The following is an 18805-nucleotide window of genomic DNA, read 5'->3' as shown; positions in this document are numbered from 1 at the left end:
ATGAGCCTCTCTGGTGTGCACCATCCCATTTACTTTCATTAGCCAAGCGGTTTTCCCCCGGCAAGCGGTTTAAAAAACGCTCCAGAACCGCTCTGGTGTGCACCAGCCCACAAAGAGTTTTCTTCATTCTCATGACTATGAACATTGTAGATTCACACTGAAGGCATCCAAACTATGAATTAGCACATGTGGGAGTATAGTACATAACCAAAAAGTGTGAAACAACTGAGGGCCCGTTTCCACTATTGCGTTGCGGAATCCCGGCGAATCACCGCAGGCAAATCGCATGCGGGTGCGATTCCGCATGCGTTTTTTGCCGCGATTTCGCATAAGTTAGGGTGATGCGATTTTAACCATGTCACTGCCTGTGTGAATTAACATGGGTACCTATGCGAAATCGCATGCGAATTCGCGGCAAAAAACACATGGAGAAAACGCATGCGATTTCCCTATTAAATACATTAGCGGCGATTCGCATGCATTCCACACGCAGGCGAATTCTGAGGGCTCTGCCGTGCAGAAAAATCCTGCACAGAAAAACGCTCAGAACTAACAAGTGGAAACAGGCCTATCCACTTGCATCGGCTGTGCGAATCCGCCTGCAGGAAACGCATGCGGATTCGCGATAGTGGAAATGGGCCCTGAAAGTATGTCATATTCTAGGTTCTTCAAAGTAGGCACCTTTTGCTTTGATTACTGCTTTGCACACTCTTGGCATTCTATTGATGAACTTCAAGAGGTAGTCACCTGAAATGGCTTTCACTTCACAGGTGTTCCCTGTCAGGTTTAATAAGTGGGATTTCTTGCCTTATAAATGGGGTTGGGATAATCAGTTGCATTGTGGAGAAGTCAGGTGGATACACAGCTGATAGTCCTACTGAATAGACTGTTAGAATTTGTATAAGGCCTCTTTTCCAGGAACTGTTTACAGGCAGTGAAATGCCTCTCAAACTCTCACAACTGCTCACTGCTGCCTGGTAACTGCTCACTGCTGCCTAGCAACTGCTTGCTGAGCACACAGCTCAACAGTTAGTGGAAAAGAGACCTTATGGCAAGAAAAAAGCAGCTAAGTAAGGCCTCTTTTCCACAAACTGTTTACAGGCAGTGAAATGCCGGTACTTATCCGTTAGCTGGGCGCATCCTCTGGGTGGCGACAAAACTCCACCAGAGTTACATCTTTCGCTACTAACCACGTCGGCCTGGAGGGGGAATAGTAATTAGCGCCACCTGCCGGATGCGCCCGGCTAACGGATAAGTACCGAAATGCCTCTCAAACTCTCACAACTGCTCACCGCTGCCTGGTAACTGCTCGCTGCTGCCTGGCAACTGCTTGCTGAGCACACAGCTCAACAGTTTGTGGAAAAAAGGCCTACAGAAAAATGAGTGGCCATCATTACTTTAAGAAATTAAGGTCATGAAAATAAAGAAAATTCTTTGAATGAGAAGGTGTGTCCAAACTTTTGTTCTGTACTGTACTATAAATTTGCAAACAGGGCTAAATTATTAGCATCTTACTGATCATCCCTTTATGGTAGCAGATGGGGAGTGAGGCATTCTGGGGATTTGGCCACGCCCCTCACCTGAGTTTCCTCTTTGCTTGATGCATTGTCCTCGGTTTGGGATGCCCTCTGCTGGGCTGCCAGGGTTAATGATGTGACAATCGTATCCTGTGGGACAGTGTAGAGGCTCATCCCCATCTTCTGTGGTGCTGCATGCTTCAGCTGTCAGCAAAAAAACAACAAAAAAACACAGAATAGTGATACACTGCCACCAAGTGAACAAAAAGTGGTACTACACTCTGCTCTGCAAAGTTAACCAATGTACACCAGCATTATTCCAGTAAATCTGCCTGTTGGTAATGGGGTGATCTTTGTAAACTATAAGGGGTGGAGGGAAAGTTGTTCTTATAAATCCTTTCTCCTATAAAACCCAACGTTCGTGGACAGTTCGCAAACATTTTACATAAGTTTGCGGCAAGCCCCACTGTCTTTAATGGTAGGCAAACTTCTAAAATCTTCATCAGATCTCTGCAGCCACTATTTCTATAAAAAAGATGTACAAAGTGTCCAAAAACCTGGACAGTGGTAAAGGGGGATCAGTGGCAAATATTTGTAAAAAAAAAACAAAAACGCATTCTAAGGATACATTTTTCATGTGTAGATGCAAAAAAATCACAGAGATTCTAGTTTTTTGCAAATTAAGGTCTTAAGAATGGCTGCTGTGTTATCCTGCCAAAAATTGTTATGTACATCCACTGTTTTAGGGCTCGTTTCCACTATTGCGGTGCGGAATCGCCTGGATTCCACCGCTGATAAAATCGCATGCGTTTTTTGCCGCGAATTCGCATAGCTGAGAGTATATGCGATTTTAACCATGTCACTGCCTGTGTGAATTTACTTTGGTACCTATCTGAATTCGCGGCAAAAAACGCATGAGGAAAACGCATGCGATTTCCCTATTAAGTACATTGTGTGCGATTCGCCTGCATTCCACACGCAGGCGAATTCTGCAGGGTGTTCCGTGCAGATTTTCTCCGCACAATAAAACGCTCCCACAGACGCATAAGTGGAAACAGGCCCATTCACTTATATTGTCTATGCGAATTCGCATACGCAAGACGCATGCGGATTCGCGATAGTGGAAACGGGGCCTGAGATGCCTGAAAATTTTTGAATTTACCTGCCTAAAAACTGTTATGTGTATCCATTGTTTGAGATGCCTGAAAAATGTAGCATTTATGCTTTGTTCACATCTGAAATCACAATCCAATCGTTGACGTCAGCGATTTGCGATTTTGTACGCAATTGTTTTTGCACCTCCCAGCTATCAGGTGGGTGTTGCGTTTTTTTAAGCGCTTTTGCAAAGTGATTTGGCTTTTTTCACTTTCTGGCGTCAGTCGGGAAGTGAACTCAATGGGCTGGTGCACACCAGAGCGGGAGGCGTTTTGCAGAAACGCATACTCCCGGGCTGCTGCAGATTTTGGATTGCGGAGGCGTTTCTGCCTCAATGTTAAGTATAGGAAAGACGCAAACCGCTCTGAAAAACGGCACTTCAGAGCGGTTTTGCAGGCGTTTTTTGTTACAGTAGCTGTTCAGCAACAGCTTTACTGTAACAATACATGAAATCTACTACACCAAAAACGCTTCACAAAACCGCAAAACGCTAGCTGAAACGCTACAGAAAAAGAAGATAAAGCATTTCAAAATCTGCTAACATTTTGCGGATCTGCTAGCGGTTTTTGGTGTGCACCGGGCCTTTGACCCGGAAATTAATAAATACAATTTATTTATTCATCCCAGCGCTAGGGAAATCGCTATACAAAGTGCTTTTTCCAAGCGCTTTGCGATTACCCTTTACCTTTTATTGAGCAAAAACGCTCAGAAAATGGTACCCCCTTTGCTGAGCGGATCGGAAACGAACCGCTCAGATGTGAACTCTCTCATAAGGAATCATTGCACAAGCATTGTCACAAGGAGCGTTCTGCGCAGGTACAGACCATACTTACTCACTACACTGGCTACCCATAAAATGGAGAATCCTTTTCAAAATTGGCATGCTAACATTCAAATCCCTACACAACCCAGGCCCTGGAGATCTGAAGTATTTGTAGCAACAATGCCATCCACAACTTCAGAGCAAAAGGATCCAATAACTTTACCACCCCCAGAGTCCAACTAAAACCTTTGGAGCCAGAGCTTTCTGTCATGCTGCCCCTACCCTGTGGAATGCCCTGCTAAACTTAATCAAGACAGCATGGTTAAAAGAAAACTGAAAAACCACCTGTTTAGTCTGGCATTAACCACTTCGGGACCGGCCGCCTAACCCCCTTAAGGACCAGGGCATTTTGCGATGGAGGGGGGTGCGCGCGTTTGGGGGGGGAGTCGGGCGGCCGGATCCCGTCTATGGTGTGCTGGGCTGTGTGTCCCCCATGGAGGCAGGTGCCCCCTCTGTAACTGGAAACCATCACTTACCTTCCAGGCTCCAACGATGAGCCGCAGAAGCCACCTCTTCTCCAGCCGGCATCTCCGCTCCAAATGACGCTCAGGTCAGGTCGCGGCTTGATGACGTCATCAAGCCGGGACCCGGCGCTGATGTCAGACGGAGCAGAGAGCGGAGGGGGGCGCGGATCGTCGCTGGAACGGCAGGGAGGTGAGTGGATCCTCTTCTTTTCCCCCCTGCCGCCGCCGCTGTCAAAGTGATCACTACGATCCGACGGCGATCGTAGTGATCGCAGCCATACGCGATGGCTGCTGATCACTGAGGGGAGATACCAGCTGTCGTATGACAGCTTAATCTCCCCTCTCCGGTGCGCACGATCGTGTCGGGAGCGGTTCTTTAGCGCGGACGTTGAATCAACCTACGCCGGTCCCCAATAGGTTAATGATCACATAACTTTTACCCCCTATAACATCACTATGTACTATGTACAGCCACTGTGTAAGGGGCCCAAAAAAATGGGCAGTTACCTGCCTAAACATTTCAAATTGCAGCCACTGTGTGAGAAGCGTGAACAATTGGGCAGTTACCTGCCTTATACATTTTTAGTTTCAGCCACTGTATGAGAGGCCTGAAATAAGTGGCATGCACCAGTTTAATAATATTAAATAGTGAAAATCCAATGCATTCAGGACCATATTTGTACTGGGTGGGGTTGGAAGATTACTGGACTGAATTCTGGAGGATCCAGGAGGCAGAGGAGGACGGCGAGGGACTGAGCAGCCTGAAGGGGGCTGGAGGAAGCCCCTGGTATATTTAAAACTTTTATTTCCTTTCGTCTCAGGTTTATTTTAAGGGTACAGGTTCAAAAAATTGCACCATGGGAAAGAATAGGGCAAACACAAACATTGCTTAAAGTCTGCATTAAACGTGAACAGCGAGCAACGATTGTTTGCCGGCACATGTGTTTGTCCATCACTAGACCCAAAGTGTATGGCATGTCCCAGAACAGTACTTAGTAGCAGGGAGTATTCTGTCACAGAGGGAAAAAACACATTTCTGTAATTGACTAAACAACTGGCTTTTCAATCGTGATTTTAACAGCATCAGGGATGGAGCTGTCCTGACTGAGTGTAGTAAGGAGTTCCATAGGGTTAAAGGAGCATGACAGAAGGTTTTAAGGGAATTTTAGAACTGCTATATTTTTTTTCACTTCAAAAACAATCTATTTATTGTTCGTGTGAGTCGAGGAATACTGCCCATAAGTTTAAATGACAAAAATCACCTTCTAGCCACCCAGTACTGCATTAGTTTTTGTACCTTGTAAGACTTCTTCAGGCCCATCCAGTAGCCAGCCATTCCCTCCGAGCCAACGAGGTTTGGGCTGCACCAACCAGTCTAGAACTGAAAGCAGAGAAACATATGCGGTATAAAGGTCAGTGTGACCACTAGGGGGCCATCTGCGGAAAAAGACAAGACACATAACACTGGTATTGCGTTTTCTTCTAGTGGACTCAAAGCACTTCAGGGCTGCGGCCACTAGTGCACCCTCTACAAGCAACTAGGATCATTAGGAAGCCTTTCCCAAAGACTCCCTCTGCTGAACAGATACAACACCCTGACAGCAGCTGAGTCACTTCAGCAGAGGGAATGGGGCAGAGTGAAGGCACAGGGAGATTCTTGCCTTTGCCAATGACCAGAGATAAGCAAGCTTGTACTGCTCTCTGCAGTAAAAATAAAGGATTTTACACACAGGGAATGCTTTCAAATATTCTTTTATGTTACTAAGGGCTCGATTCACAAAGCGGTGATAACCCAGTTATCACGCCTAAAAGACTTTAGGCGTGATGACCTTTTCACCACTGAGTTATCACCGATTTTTCCTGCTCTTCGCGCGAAGTTACCGCGCGTAAGCGCGCACGCAAAGTCCCATAGGGCTTAATTGGAGCTTCGCGCGAAGCGTCGGGTGTTGCGCGCGCGCGTACGCGCGGCAACTTCGCGCGAGTTTCTTCTTATCATGCCTAAAGTGACTTTAGGCGTGATAAGGGCCTTTTCACCACGGTGCTAACACTTTGCACCGCTTGGTGAATCGAGCCCTAAGAGTAGTTACTGAAATTTTCATTTATACTTTAAGCACAGTGATTTACTTATTATCTTAAAGTGTACCTGTAAGGGAAAAAAGTGCCCCATGGGGTTCTCACCTTGGCAGGGGGAGGCCTATGGATCTTTCTCAGTCCCTCTGTTCCAGCGATGGGACTCCCGACAAAAAGAGCTTGCTGACGCATGTCGGCAGCTCGCGCAGGCGCTGTAGCATTTCTCTGGAAAATGCCGGGCTGCAGCCGCATGCACAGTAGCAAGACCAGATCAGGCTGGGTATTTCCAATAGAGAACGAGTGGAATGGAGCTAGTGCACATGCATAAGGGAGGCGTTTTTTGGAGGCCCAGCGCAGGATGAAGGAGGACGGGAAAGCCTCTTTAGGATCCAGAGGCTTAACCCTCCCATTTTGTTTTTTTTACAGGTTAGCTTTAAAAACACAGGCATTTTTGTAAAAAACAAACAAAAAAAAACAACATGTTTCCTGATCCATGGGGCTAGCCCAGGCATGGGCAAACTCGGCTCTACAGCTGTTACGGAACTACAAGTCCCACAATGCATTTGCCTTTATGAGTCATGACTGTGACTGTCAGACTCCTGCAATGCATTGTGGGACTTGTAGTTCCTGAACAGCTGGAGGGACAAGTTTGCCAATGCCTGGGCTAGCCAGATGAGGTAGTGTCAGGTAGCAAAAAAACAAACATGGGTGCGACCTCTGGGGACACAGCGCCGAAGCTCTGGCTCTGAGTGTCTCAACACAGAACACACAGCAGGGAGGCAGGGGAGTGGCCTGGGAGAGGCAGAATTGCCCAATCAGAGCTGAGGAAGGGGGCGTTTCTAACACCAGAAGGGCGTTTTGCAGGAGTACCTCTACTGCATGCAGAGCCGGGACAAGGTCCTCCAGCAGACAAGGCTGAGACACCAAAGTGCGCCCCTCCATCCCTCCCCCCCCAGCCGTCACACACTGATTGCTATTAGACTAAGAGGGCCACAGGGCCCACAACACCTTAATCTGTAGTTATCTGGCTTGCAGTCACTCCCATGTATCCCCTTTTCTTGTTTCTTTCTGCTTCAAACACAATTAGGAATGACAGCTGAATGAATTCTGTGCCCCCTCCTACACTGCGCCCTGAGGCTGGAGCCTCTCCAGCCTATGCCTCGGCCCGGCCCTGCCTGCATGGGAGGCCCCTTCCCCTGGAGATTGCCGACAAGCAGCCTGTCAGCAATTTCGGGGGTGACAGCATGGTGCGGTGGGGGGTGGGTGGGCTGATAGTGGAGCATAGGGGTACAGAGGCATGTCATGGAGCAGGGAACATACCTCTGTGTCCCATCTGCACCTCCTGCACCACCAGGGGTAAACTTCAAGGGAATTCACTTTTTTTTTGTTTTTTAATATTATTATTATGCTCAGTACTAAGAATAGATTTATAGATAAACTATATTTTATCACAGCCGCTATATTTATTTCCTTTTAAACAATACCAGTTACCTGGCAGTCCTGCTGATCCTTCTGGCTGCTGTAGTGTCTGAATCACACAACTGAAACAAGCATGCAGCTAATCCAGTCTGATTTCAGTTAGAGCATCTGATCTGTATGTCTGTTCAGGGTCTATGGCTAAAAGAATTAGAGGCAGTGGATTAGCAGGACAGCCAGGCAATGTGTATTGCTTAAAAGGAGATGAGTATGGCAGCCTCCTTATCCCTCTCACTTTAGCTGTGCTTTAGAAGTGTTCTTGTTTCACATTTCCTGTCCCTGGGGCTACTAATTTTTCTTTTCCACTCTGTTTTCATTTTTCTTTGTCAATCATTTCAGGTCACAGACAGTGGTGTGCGATTACACAGCCTATCCCGTGTACAATGACTATATTCTCAGATTGCCTCACACATTCTTCATATAGCCTTTCCTTTGTCATGCCACGCCCAGGGCAAGCCAGATCTCATAAGGCATGAAGCTAAGTATAGCTCCCAACTGCCCCTCTTTGGGAACCTCTGTCCCTCTTTCTTCCTCATTTGTCCCTCTTTCAGGACTGATGCACAGATCTATGTAGTTATATGTGTTTTTCTACTGAAAATGTGTTTATGGTAATTTACTCTTTGATTGACTTTATTTACATACTTTAATTCACATATTTCTTATTTTCAAATGTTAATATGAAGGAAAATGAACCAGGATAGAAAAGACCAGTGAGGTTTGAATAATAAAACAACATATTATTCCTATGAAAGCTCTATGGTATGCGCCACTAAGGGTGTGTCAGGGGCGTGGATACGGGTGTGGCAGGGGTGTGGCGTAAGTGTCCCTCTTTCTTATCTCAAAAAGTTGGGAGGTATGGCTAAAGCGATGTCCCAGCAACGGTATCTAACGGGAATTTTCTGTGTTGAGAACAGAGAGAGCAATAAAACCACCAAAAATCATCTTGCGGTGCAGTAAGGATAAGGTGCTTTCATAGAGAACAGAACACACGCACAGGGCTGGATTTCTGGAGAGGCCGTATAGGCCTGGGCCTTGGGCAGTTGGACATGGGGGTGGTTGGACATGAAGACAGGTTCCTGCATGCATACAACGATTGTCGGCCAGAAGGGATTGGGACTCAATCCCTCAGGAGACATTTCAGGGCTGAGTAGTGTACAGAATCTCGATGCATCCTGTTGCTATAGAGTGCGGATGCCGGATTGGTAATAAGGGGACCAATGTGCTTGGCTAAAATAATTTGGCCCTCCGGACCTCAGTCAAGAAGTAGCTGCTTTTTCGGCCTTTTGTTATAAGAAAAAAAAACAAAAAACCCTGGGGACTTGAAGAGACACTGAAGCAAAAAAATAAATAAATTATGATATAATGAATTAGTTGTGTAGTATGGATAATTACTAGAAGATTAGTAGCAAAAAAAAAAATATTCTCATATTTTTATTTTCAGTTATATAGAGTTTATAACATCGCATCATTCTCTAAAATATGCAGTTTACACACTACTCAGCATTCCAAATGATTTTACAGAGCAGCCTAGTGAACTATTGACCTGTCCTCTGGAGAGAAAAAGAAAATACAATGACTGACAGTTAAGATAACAAGCTCTCTGCGACTTTGAAAGGTTGTGGAGCTCAACGGCTCTTTTGCATAGATAATAACTGGAGTTTCTTAACTCTTTCTGTACTGGAAACAATATTAGACTGATGTATCTGCTCCTAATGTTTTATTTCTTAGCTATACTACACATACAAATCATTACATCATAATTTTGTTTTCGCTTTAGTGTCTCTTTAATGGCTTTCTGCATGAACTTGCTCTCTTACCAGGCGGAGGCTGCACGGACTCTTACCAGGGGGAGGCTGCACGGACTCTTACCAGGCGGAGGCTGCACGGACTCTTACCAGGCGGAGGCTGCACGGACTCTTACCAGGCGGAGGCTGCACGGACTCTTACCAGGGGGAGGCTGCACGGACTCTTACCAGGCGGAGGCTGCACGGACTCTTACCAGGGGGAGGCTGCACGGACTCTTACCAGGGGGAGGCTGCACGGACTCTTACCAGGCGGAGGCTGCACGGACTCTTACCAGGGGGAGGCTGCACGGACTCTTACCAGGCGGAGGCTGCACGGACTCTTACCAGGCGGAGGCTGCACGGACTCTTACCAGGCGGAGGCTGCACGGACTCTTACCAGGGGGAGGCTGCACGGACTCTTACCAGGCGGAGGCTGCACGGACTCTTACCAGGGGGAGGCTGCACGGACTCTTACCAGGCGGAGGCTGCACGGACTCTTACCAGGCGGAGGCTGCACGGACTCTTACCAGGCGGAGGCTGCACGGACTCTTACCAGGTGGAGGCTGCACGGACTCTTACCAGGTGGAGGCTGCACGGACTCTTACCAGGCGGAGGCTGCACGGACTCTTACCAGGGGGAGGCTGCACGGACTCTTACCAGGGGGAGGCTGCACGGACTCTTACCAGGGGGAGGCTGCACGGACTCTTACCAGGGGGAGGCTGCACGGACTCTTACCAGGCGGAGGCTGCACGGACTCTTACCAGGCGGAGGCTGCACGGACTCCAGGCAGGCATAAATGCAGCCATTGAAGCAGCAGCGTTTGTGTCTCTCACACTCGGAGTCAGAGCGGCAGCTCGGTACGTCGCAGGCGCGGTCGGGCAGGGTCTGTGGTGGTGGAGGGCACCGATCGTTCTTCTGGTAGTTGTTGTTGTGGGGGTGCAGCGGATATTCGTAGTCCTGTGGGATAAAACCAAGAAAAAGTTGTAAGACTAGGAACAGTGGAGTAAAGAATGGGATATTTTACTGTATCTGTTATTCTCTATTTCCACCACTAGGTGTCATGGTCTGCCTAGCCTTTCTGGTTCCCCTATACGTGCTATGGTCATCTATCTGCCTTTGAAAGTGCATTTGTTTTGCGGATAGTTGCAACAGAATGTATTCTGATTTTTGCCCAGAGATGGGTCAAGGTCCTCCCAACACCTTAATCTCTAGTTATCTGGCTTGCAGTCACTGCCATGTATCCCCTTTTATTATTTCACTCTGCTACAAACACAATAGGGGGAATGATAGCTGAGTGAGTTGTGCGCCCCCTCTTACACAGTGCCCTGAGGCTGGAGCCTCTCTCACCTCTGCCTCGGCCTGGCCCTGTTTTTGCCAATTAATAAACGAGTAGGGAATCTGGCTTACATTTTCATATAGATCCTTTATAGAGAGTGCTGTTGTAAAGAATAAAGAAAACCCTTAGAATTCCTTATAAGGAGATGGACTACTCAAAAATCTGTCAGCTTTTTACTAGGTATTGTATGTGAAAGCAACATTTTTACTTTGTGATTTGCAATTTTATTGTGGGGAGGCTTAATGTAGAGTATATCCAATCTACCATGTATTTCACAAACTTCTGTGCACTGCATTCATGTAACTCACAAGTTGATGAAGTCTTGGGGGAGGGGCTGGCAGGAGGTTGGTCTTTATAACCACACCCACCAGCCCCATTTCAATTAAACCACTTGACCACTACAGGTTATGTTCCCCTTACGGAACAGTGCAATTTTCACCATTCGGCACGCCTCCCATTCATTCGCCAATAACTTTATCACTACGTATCACGCTGAAATGATCAATAACTTTTTTTCACCTCCAAGTAGGCTTTCTGGGTGGTACTTTCGGTTTCAGCCACTGTAGTCTTTAAAGAGAACCCGAGGTGTGTTTAAAGAATGTTAACTGCATACAGAGGCTGGATCTGCCTATACAGCCCAGCCTCTGTTGCTATCCCAAACCCCACTAAGGTCCCCCTGCACTCTGCAATCCCTCATAAATCACAGCCGTGCTGTGAGGCTGTGTTTACATCTGTAGTGTCAGTCTCAGCTGCTCCCCCGCCTCCTGCATAGCTCCGGTCCCTGCCCCTGTCCCTTCCCTCCAATCAGCAGGGAGGGAAGGGCTGCAGGCGGGGACTGGAGTTCTGCAGGAGGCGGGGAGAGCAGCAGACTGACACTATAGAGATAAACACAGCCAGCTCTGACAAGCTGTTTGTCAGCAGCGTGGCTGTGATTTATGATGGATTGCAGAGTGCAGGGGGACCTTAGTGGGGTTTGGGATAGCAACAGAGGCTGGGCTGTATAGACAGATCCAGCCTCTGTATGCAGATAATATTCTTCAAACCCACCTCGGGTTCTCTTTAAAGGACACCCGAGGCAAAAAAAAACTAATGAAATAAACAATTGTATCTCTCTTCCTTCTCCTAAAAATGACTTTTTAAGATATTCCACAATTTTATTTTATGTTTAACCACTTCTGTGCCAGGGGGTGGTTTTGCTGATCGGTGCTGCGTGGGCTCTCCAGCCCGCAGCACCGATCAGATAGCAGCCAGGCCGATCAGACTACCCCCCTTTTTTCCCCACTAGGGGGATGTCCTGCTGGGGGGCTCTGATCGCCGCCGGCTGCTTGCGCTTGCGCGCGGGGGGGGGGGGGGGGGCGGAGTTCCATCCTGCGCCTGATAGGATAGGCTTCAGCCTATCAGGTGCCGGAGGTCCCCGGCCAATCAGAGGCCGGGGATCGCCGATCTCCTCTACGGCGCTGCTGCGCAGCAGCGCCGTATATATGTAAACACCGGGGAAGATCTTCCCCGTGTGTTTACATTTACCCTGCGAGCCGCGATCAGCGGCTCGCAGGGTGTTCACAGAGACACGCTCCGTGAACTGACATGGAACGGCTGCTCATACGAGCGGCCGTTTCCATGCAATCCACTCCAGGATTCAGGGGCGTAGTTAAGCGTACGCCGAATCCTGAAGTGGTTAAATCTACATTTTTAAGTTTTAACTGTCGTATTGTTTTTGCTCAATGACACATTCATTGAAGTATGCCAGAGCTAAAATCTATGAACTATTGACCCTTTATCTCTTTCCTGCTAGGAAAGTGTTTATAGTTCTTATCAGTGAGGGTCACACTGTAGTCACTTCCTGTCTGAGTCAGGACTGAGTCAGCCACTTACATACCTGATATTTAACTCTTTCAGGCAGAGAAAGAAAAAAAGGAACACAGCCTAGTAATTTCTGTGCCCTAGCACACAATACACACGTCTATCTCATCATGTCACATGTCACCTCAGGCATCCTTTAAATAAAACATGCTACTGAGGATAAAATTAACACATTTTATTTGCTAAATTTCTCACGGTTTTAATAACTTTTAATTTATGCCCCTAGTACAATGTATCGCGACAATATTTTATTTGGAAATAAATGTGTATTTTTCAGTTTTGTGTTCATTTACACTATATCACTAATTAAAAGCAATTATTTGCAAAAATAACAGCAATATACCTTTATGACATACATATGTAACAAGTTGAGTCCCTAAGGTAACTATTTATATATATATATTTTTTTAAATGTCACTTTTAATTTTGGTAACTATGGAGGGGAGGAGGTAAGGGGTTAATGAATGGGGAATTTCTTTTTATTTAATTTAATGTATGTAGGTGTATTTTTACTATTTGGCCACTAGATGTCTCCACACTTTATTCCTATGTACTGTGAACAATACACAAGAAGTAACGTGTATGCGTGTTTATTTTCACTTTGTTAATGACCACTGGCATCTCACTGATGCCGGTGATCATAGTGCACAGGCACTTTGATCAGCTTTGTGAACACCTGTTCCCATTCATCAATCAATGCACTAACGGGTGCAGAATGCATAGTGCAAAAATTTGCAGCAAACAGTTTTGATTTGCATCCGAACGGATTACAAAAAACACATTCAAGGGAAACAACTCCATTGAAATGTCATAGGTGTCAGCACTAATGTGAGTACTCACAGTGCTTGGATATGTGGCTTGGCGAGCTGGTTAACGTTTGCTTACTGTATTAGCATCAGATAGTGCTCAATATCCCTAAATAAGCACCCAATTGGGAGACAGGTGTGCCGCCCTCTGACAATTCTTTACCTGGTGCATTGAACCTTTATTGATGGTTCATTGGGGCGGCAGGGAATGTATAGAGAGAAGGTTCAGTTCATTTTCTTGCACACTGGCATCTGACATTGGTGTCCACATGCACAATGGGTGCTGTGGAACTAAGCTGCCTTAGCCGCTGTACACCATAAATATCAGGTGCCCTTGTTAATACCTCCAATTATGGGACATGTGGGCGCCTGGGGCACTGAATAAAACAGTGGGTGTCGGGAAAGCCCACTATGCAAACTGCTCTGCAGGTGGCTGAGATGGAATAAGATGGAATTAGGACTTATGCTGCATACACACTTGAGATAAAAGTCTTTGGAAAATGCAAGTTCACAGACCAATTTTACCCCCTTCCATGTAGCATGAGAGCCACACCTACACAGTCTATTCTATGGAGCTGCACTCCCCATCAGACAGAAATCTTACCACCCTTCCATGTAGTATGAGAGCCACACCTACACAGTCTATTCTATGGAGCTGCACTCCCCATCAGACAGAAATCTTACCCCCTTCCATGTAGTATGAGAGCCACACCTACACAGTCTATTCTATGGAGCTGCACTCCCCATCAGACAGAAATCTTACCCCCTTCCATGTAGTATGAGAGCCATACTCTACACAGTCTATTCTATGAGCTGAACTCCCCATAAGACAGAAATCTTACCCCCTTCCATGTAGTATGAGAGCCACACCTACACAGTCTATTCTATGGAGCTGAGCTTCCCATCAGACAGAAATCTTACCACCCTTCCATGTAGTATGAGAGCCACACCTACACAGTCTATTCTATAGAGCTGAGCTTCCCATCAGACAGAAATCTTACCCCCTTCCATGTAGTATGAGAGCCATACCTACACAGTCTATTCTATGGAGCTGCACTCCCCATCAGACAGAAATCTTACCCCCTTCCATGTAGTATGAGAGCCATACCTACACAGTCTATTCTATGGAGCTGACTCCCCATCAGACAGAAATCTTACCCCCTTCCATGTAGTATGAGAGCCACACCTACACAGTCTATTCTATGGAGCTGAACTCCCCATCAGACAGAAATCTTACCCCCTTCCATGTAGTATGAGAGCCACACCTACACAGTCTATTCTATGGAGCTGACTTCCCATCAAACAAAAATCTTACCCCCTTCCATGTAGTATGAGAGCCATACCTACACAGTCTATTCTATGGAGCTGCACTCCCCATCAGATAGAAATCTTACCCCCTTCCATGTAGTATGAGAGCCATACCTACACAGTCTATTCTATGGAGCTGAACTCTCCATCAGACAGAGATCTTACCCCCTTCCATGTAGTATGAGAGCCATACCTACACAGTCTATTCTATGGAGCTGCACTCCCCATCAGACAGAAATCTTACCCCCTTCCATGTAGTATGAGAGCCACACCTGCACAGTCTATTCTATGGAGCTGCACTCCCCATCAGACAGAAATCTTACCCCCTTCCATGTAGTATGAGAGCCACACCTACACAGTCTATTCTATGGAGCTGCACTCCCCATCAGACAGAAATCTTACCTCCTTCCATGTAGTATGAGAGCCACACCTACACAGTCTATTCTATGGAGCTGACTTCCCATCAGACAAAAATCTTACCCCCTTCCATGTAGTATGAGAGCCATACCTACACAGTCTATTCTATGGAGCTGCACTCCCCATCAGATAGAAATCTTACCCCCTTCCATGTAGTATGAGAGCCACACCTACACAGTCTATCTATTCTATGGAGCTGCACTCCACATCAGACAGAAATCTTAACCCCTTCCATGTAGTATGAGAGCCATACCTACACAGTCTATTCTATGGAGCTGCACTCCCCATCAGACAGAAATCTTACCCCCTTCCATGTAGTATGAGAGCCACACCTGCACAGTCTATTCTATGGAGCTGCACTCCCCATCAGACAGAAATCTTACCCCCTTCCATGTAGTATGAGAGCCACACCTACACAGTCTATTCTATGGAGCTGCACTCCCCATCAGACAGAAATCTTACCCCCTTCCATGTAGTATGAGAGCCACACCTACACAGTCTATTCTATGGAGCTGAACTCCCCATCAGACAGAAATCTTACCCCCTTCCATGTAGTATGAGAGCCACACCTACACAGTCTATTCTATGGAGCTGAACTCCCCATCAGACAGAAATCTTACCCCCTCCCATGTAGTATGAGAGCCATACCTACACAGTCTATTCTATGGAGCTGCACTCCCCATCACACAGAAATCTTACCTCCTTCCATGTAGTATGAGAGCCACACCTACACAGTATATTCTATGGAGCTGCACTCCCCATCAGACAGAAATCTTACCCCCTCCCATGTAGTATGAGAGCCATACCTACACAGTCTATTCTATGGAGCTGCACTCCCCATCACACAGAAATCTTACCCCCTTCCATGTAGTATGAGAGCCACACCTACACAGTCTATTCTATGGAGCTGAACTCCCCATCAGACAGAAATCTTACCTCCTTCCATGTAGTATGAGAGCCACACCTACACAGTCTATTCTATGGAGCTGCACTCCCCATCAGAAAAAAATCTTTGCAAGATGCTGCACACAAAGATGCTGTACAGACACAAAAGATCAGTATCTGCAAAAGATCTGTTCCTGCAAAAGATCCATTCCTGCAAATTGCATTCATAGTCTGATATCTGCAGATCCTCATACACACCTTGTTTAACAGACAATCATCTGCAGATCAGATCCACCAGGATGGATTTTCAGATCTGCAGATGATTGTCTGATCTGCAGATGAATGTCAGTTAAACAAGGTGTGTATGGTGATCTGCAGATCTCATAGACTATGAATGCAATTTGCAGGAACGGATCTTTGGCAGGAACAGATCTTTTGCAGATACTGATCTTTTGTGTCTGTACAGCATCTGTGTGTGCAGCATCTTGCAAAGATTTTTATCTGATGGGGAGTGCAGCTCCATAGAATAGACTGTGTAGGTATGGCTCCCATACTACATGGAATGGGGTAAAATTGGTCTGTGATATTGCATTTTCCAAAGACTTTTATCTCAAGTGTGTATGAAGCATTAGGCAAGGTAATAGGCGTGGGTCCCCCTGTGTGGTGCTTTTAGTAAGCTGAAAGCCCCAAGTATAGGGAGCCAGATGTGCCCCCACCAGAGTATTAAGTAGCCCTGCCCCCCAATAGGTAGGAGGGCATTTGGGGACAGGAAGCCACCTCTCCTTCATAAGACGCCTCTAGGCATGAGCCTACAGTGCCTTATATTAAATCCAGCCCTGGAGAGAGGTCAAAGAAAGTGGAAGTTGGGCCCCTTTTATTATTATTATTTAGTATTTATATAGCGCCGACATCTTTCACAGCGCTGCACAGAATACATATTGTCTTGTCACTTAACTCTCCCTCAGAGGGGCTCACAATCTAGTCCCTACCATTGTCATATGTCTATGTATGTATCGTATTCTAGGGCCAACTTTTAGGGGGAAGCCAATTAACTTATAAGTCTTATAAAATTGTTTAAAGGTGAACAGCGTCGCACCTTATTGGTGGGTTCTGCCTCCTCCTGCGTTTCCCTGCTGTTTTATCACTTGCCACGGGCGTCCACATTTCCCTTAATTTGCTGATTGTCATGGGAACCAATGGGGCACTTCTGTGTCCCCTCCGCACTCTAGAGCGAGGAGGTACAGACCCTCTGGATCACCCCCGCTGCTGCCATTTTGCAATCACTCACATCCCCCCCCCTAGCACAACGGAAAAACTTAAAGGGGAACTGAAGAGAGAGCGATATGAAGGCTGCCATGTTTAAGCAATACCAGTTGCCTGGCAGCCCTGCTGATCCTCTGCCTCTAATACTATTAGCCATAGACCCGGAACAAGCATGCAGCAGATCATGTTTCAGACTTTAAAGTCAGATCTGACAAGACTAGCTGCATGCTTGTTTCTGGTGTTATTCAGATACTACTGCAGAGAAAAAGACCAGCAGAGCTGCCAGGCAACTGGTATTGTTTAAAAGGAAATAAATATGGCAGCCTCCGTATACCTCTTACTTCAGTTCCCCTTTAAGTGCTGGGGGGGGGGGGGGATGTATATGACCACAAAATTGGATTGGAAAGGGTTAACAAATCTCACAGATAGATCATTCATTTATAGTAGATAATTAATCGTATGGCACCATGCAGGGCCGGATTTACCATGAATCACTGTAGGCACATGCCTACAGGCGCCTGATCACGAAAGGGCAGCTCACTCTCCTCCCTGAGTGCCTCCCTCCTTCCCTATACAGAGTCCCAAGCAAACCGTAAATGAGAGGTTATTCACCCCGGTCTCTGCATTCCACTGATGAGATCTCCCTTCAGTCCGGGGGCACCTCTAGCTACTTCATAGTGAGGTTACCTCTGGTTACCTAATAGTAAGGGACACCTGTATCTACCTATGATGGGCAAGGGAAGAAGTGACAGCTGGGACAGTGAGCACACTTACGGGGCGGTTTGGCGGGGGGGTTTGTAGGTTTGTGGAGGACGGAGTCAAAGGTGCCAGGACATTTCTGCCTATAGACTCCTGTGATGTAAATCCGAGCCTGGCACCATGAGAACTATAGAAAGGTTTATTTAATTTGTACATAATTTTCATCTCTATCCTGCAGAAAAGAAGAAAAAACAAACGAACATAAAAAGACTTTACAGCTAGCTAAGTGGACCTGAGTGTGTGCCAACACTATAATAAAAGTTTCCAATAAGCAGTTCCTGTACCCAGGGGGCCCCGTGGTAACCACAGACTGTATACACGACTACGGTGGTCTCTCCTACACCACCAGAAACCACCATCTGTTCTGTGGGCCGGCCGGTGGCCTCGGACGCTCCCAGGATCTCACTTCGCCTGGCATAACCGGGCTGGTGTCCTCAGCCGAACCCGGGGAATTCTAGACAGCTGCGGGAACACGTCGAAATAGCTAAAGAGTTATTGCAGGATCATTATTCCTAGCTAAACACCGGAAAAGATCCGACCAAACAGCTGCCCCCGGCTATATAAACTGCTGATACCCATCTATAAACCATCACCCAATTCATGCCACTCAGCCTCATCGAATGATGGAGACCAGGGGTGGAACGCTTTATAATGCTGAGTACAGACGACAAGCTTTTCCGGTCGATAGATGGATTAGATAGATAATTCCCGTCATGTCTGATATTCCTTCCGATCGATTCTGCGCTTGATTTCCCATAGAAGTGAATGGAAAAAAGATAAGAAAAACGAGCGGAAGATAAGCGAATCGAGTGCAGAATCGAGCGGAAAAACCGACCGGTGGAAAATCGAGCGGAAAACCGCATCGGGTGTACCCAGCATAAA

The 18805-nt window shown here is 46.7% G+C and overlaps 1 protein-coding gene across 1 annotated transcript in view; it reads right to left on the bottom strand.

Moving 5' to 3' along the window:
* The window catches only part of WFDC1 (WAP four-disulfide core domain 1), a 58702-nt gene that overhangs the window by 24407 nt on the left and 15490 nt on the right, over positions 1-18805 (bottom strand). Inside the window, exons 2-4 of the mRNA XM_068260803.1 lie at positions 10051-10246; positions 5257-5340; positions 1581-1721 (exon numbers count right to left, since the gene is read on the bottom strand). Of these exons, the coding sequence (XP_068116904.1) occupies positions 1581-1721; positions 5257-5340; positions 10051-10246 (421 nt within the window). The remainder of the gene's footprint in view (positions 1-1580; positions 1722-5256; positions 5341-10050; positions 10247-18805) is intronic.

Source organism: Hyperolius riggenbachi, chromosome 11, assembly GCF_040937935.1.
Source record: "Hyperolius riggenbachi isolate aHypRig1 chromosome 11, aHypRig1.pri, whole genome shotgun sequence".
In the NCBI taxonomy this organism is placed as follows: domain Eukaryota; kingdom Metazoa; phylum Chordata; class Amphibia; order Anura; family Hyperoliidae; genus Hyperolius; species Hyperolius riggenbachi.
This window is presented reverse-complemented; position numbering and strand designations above follow the sequence as displayed.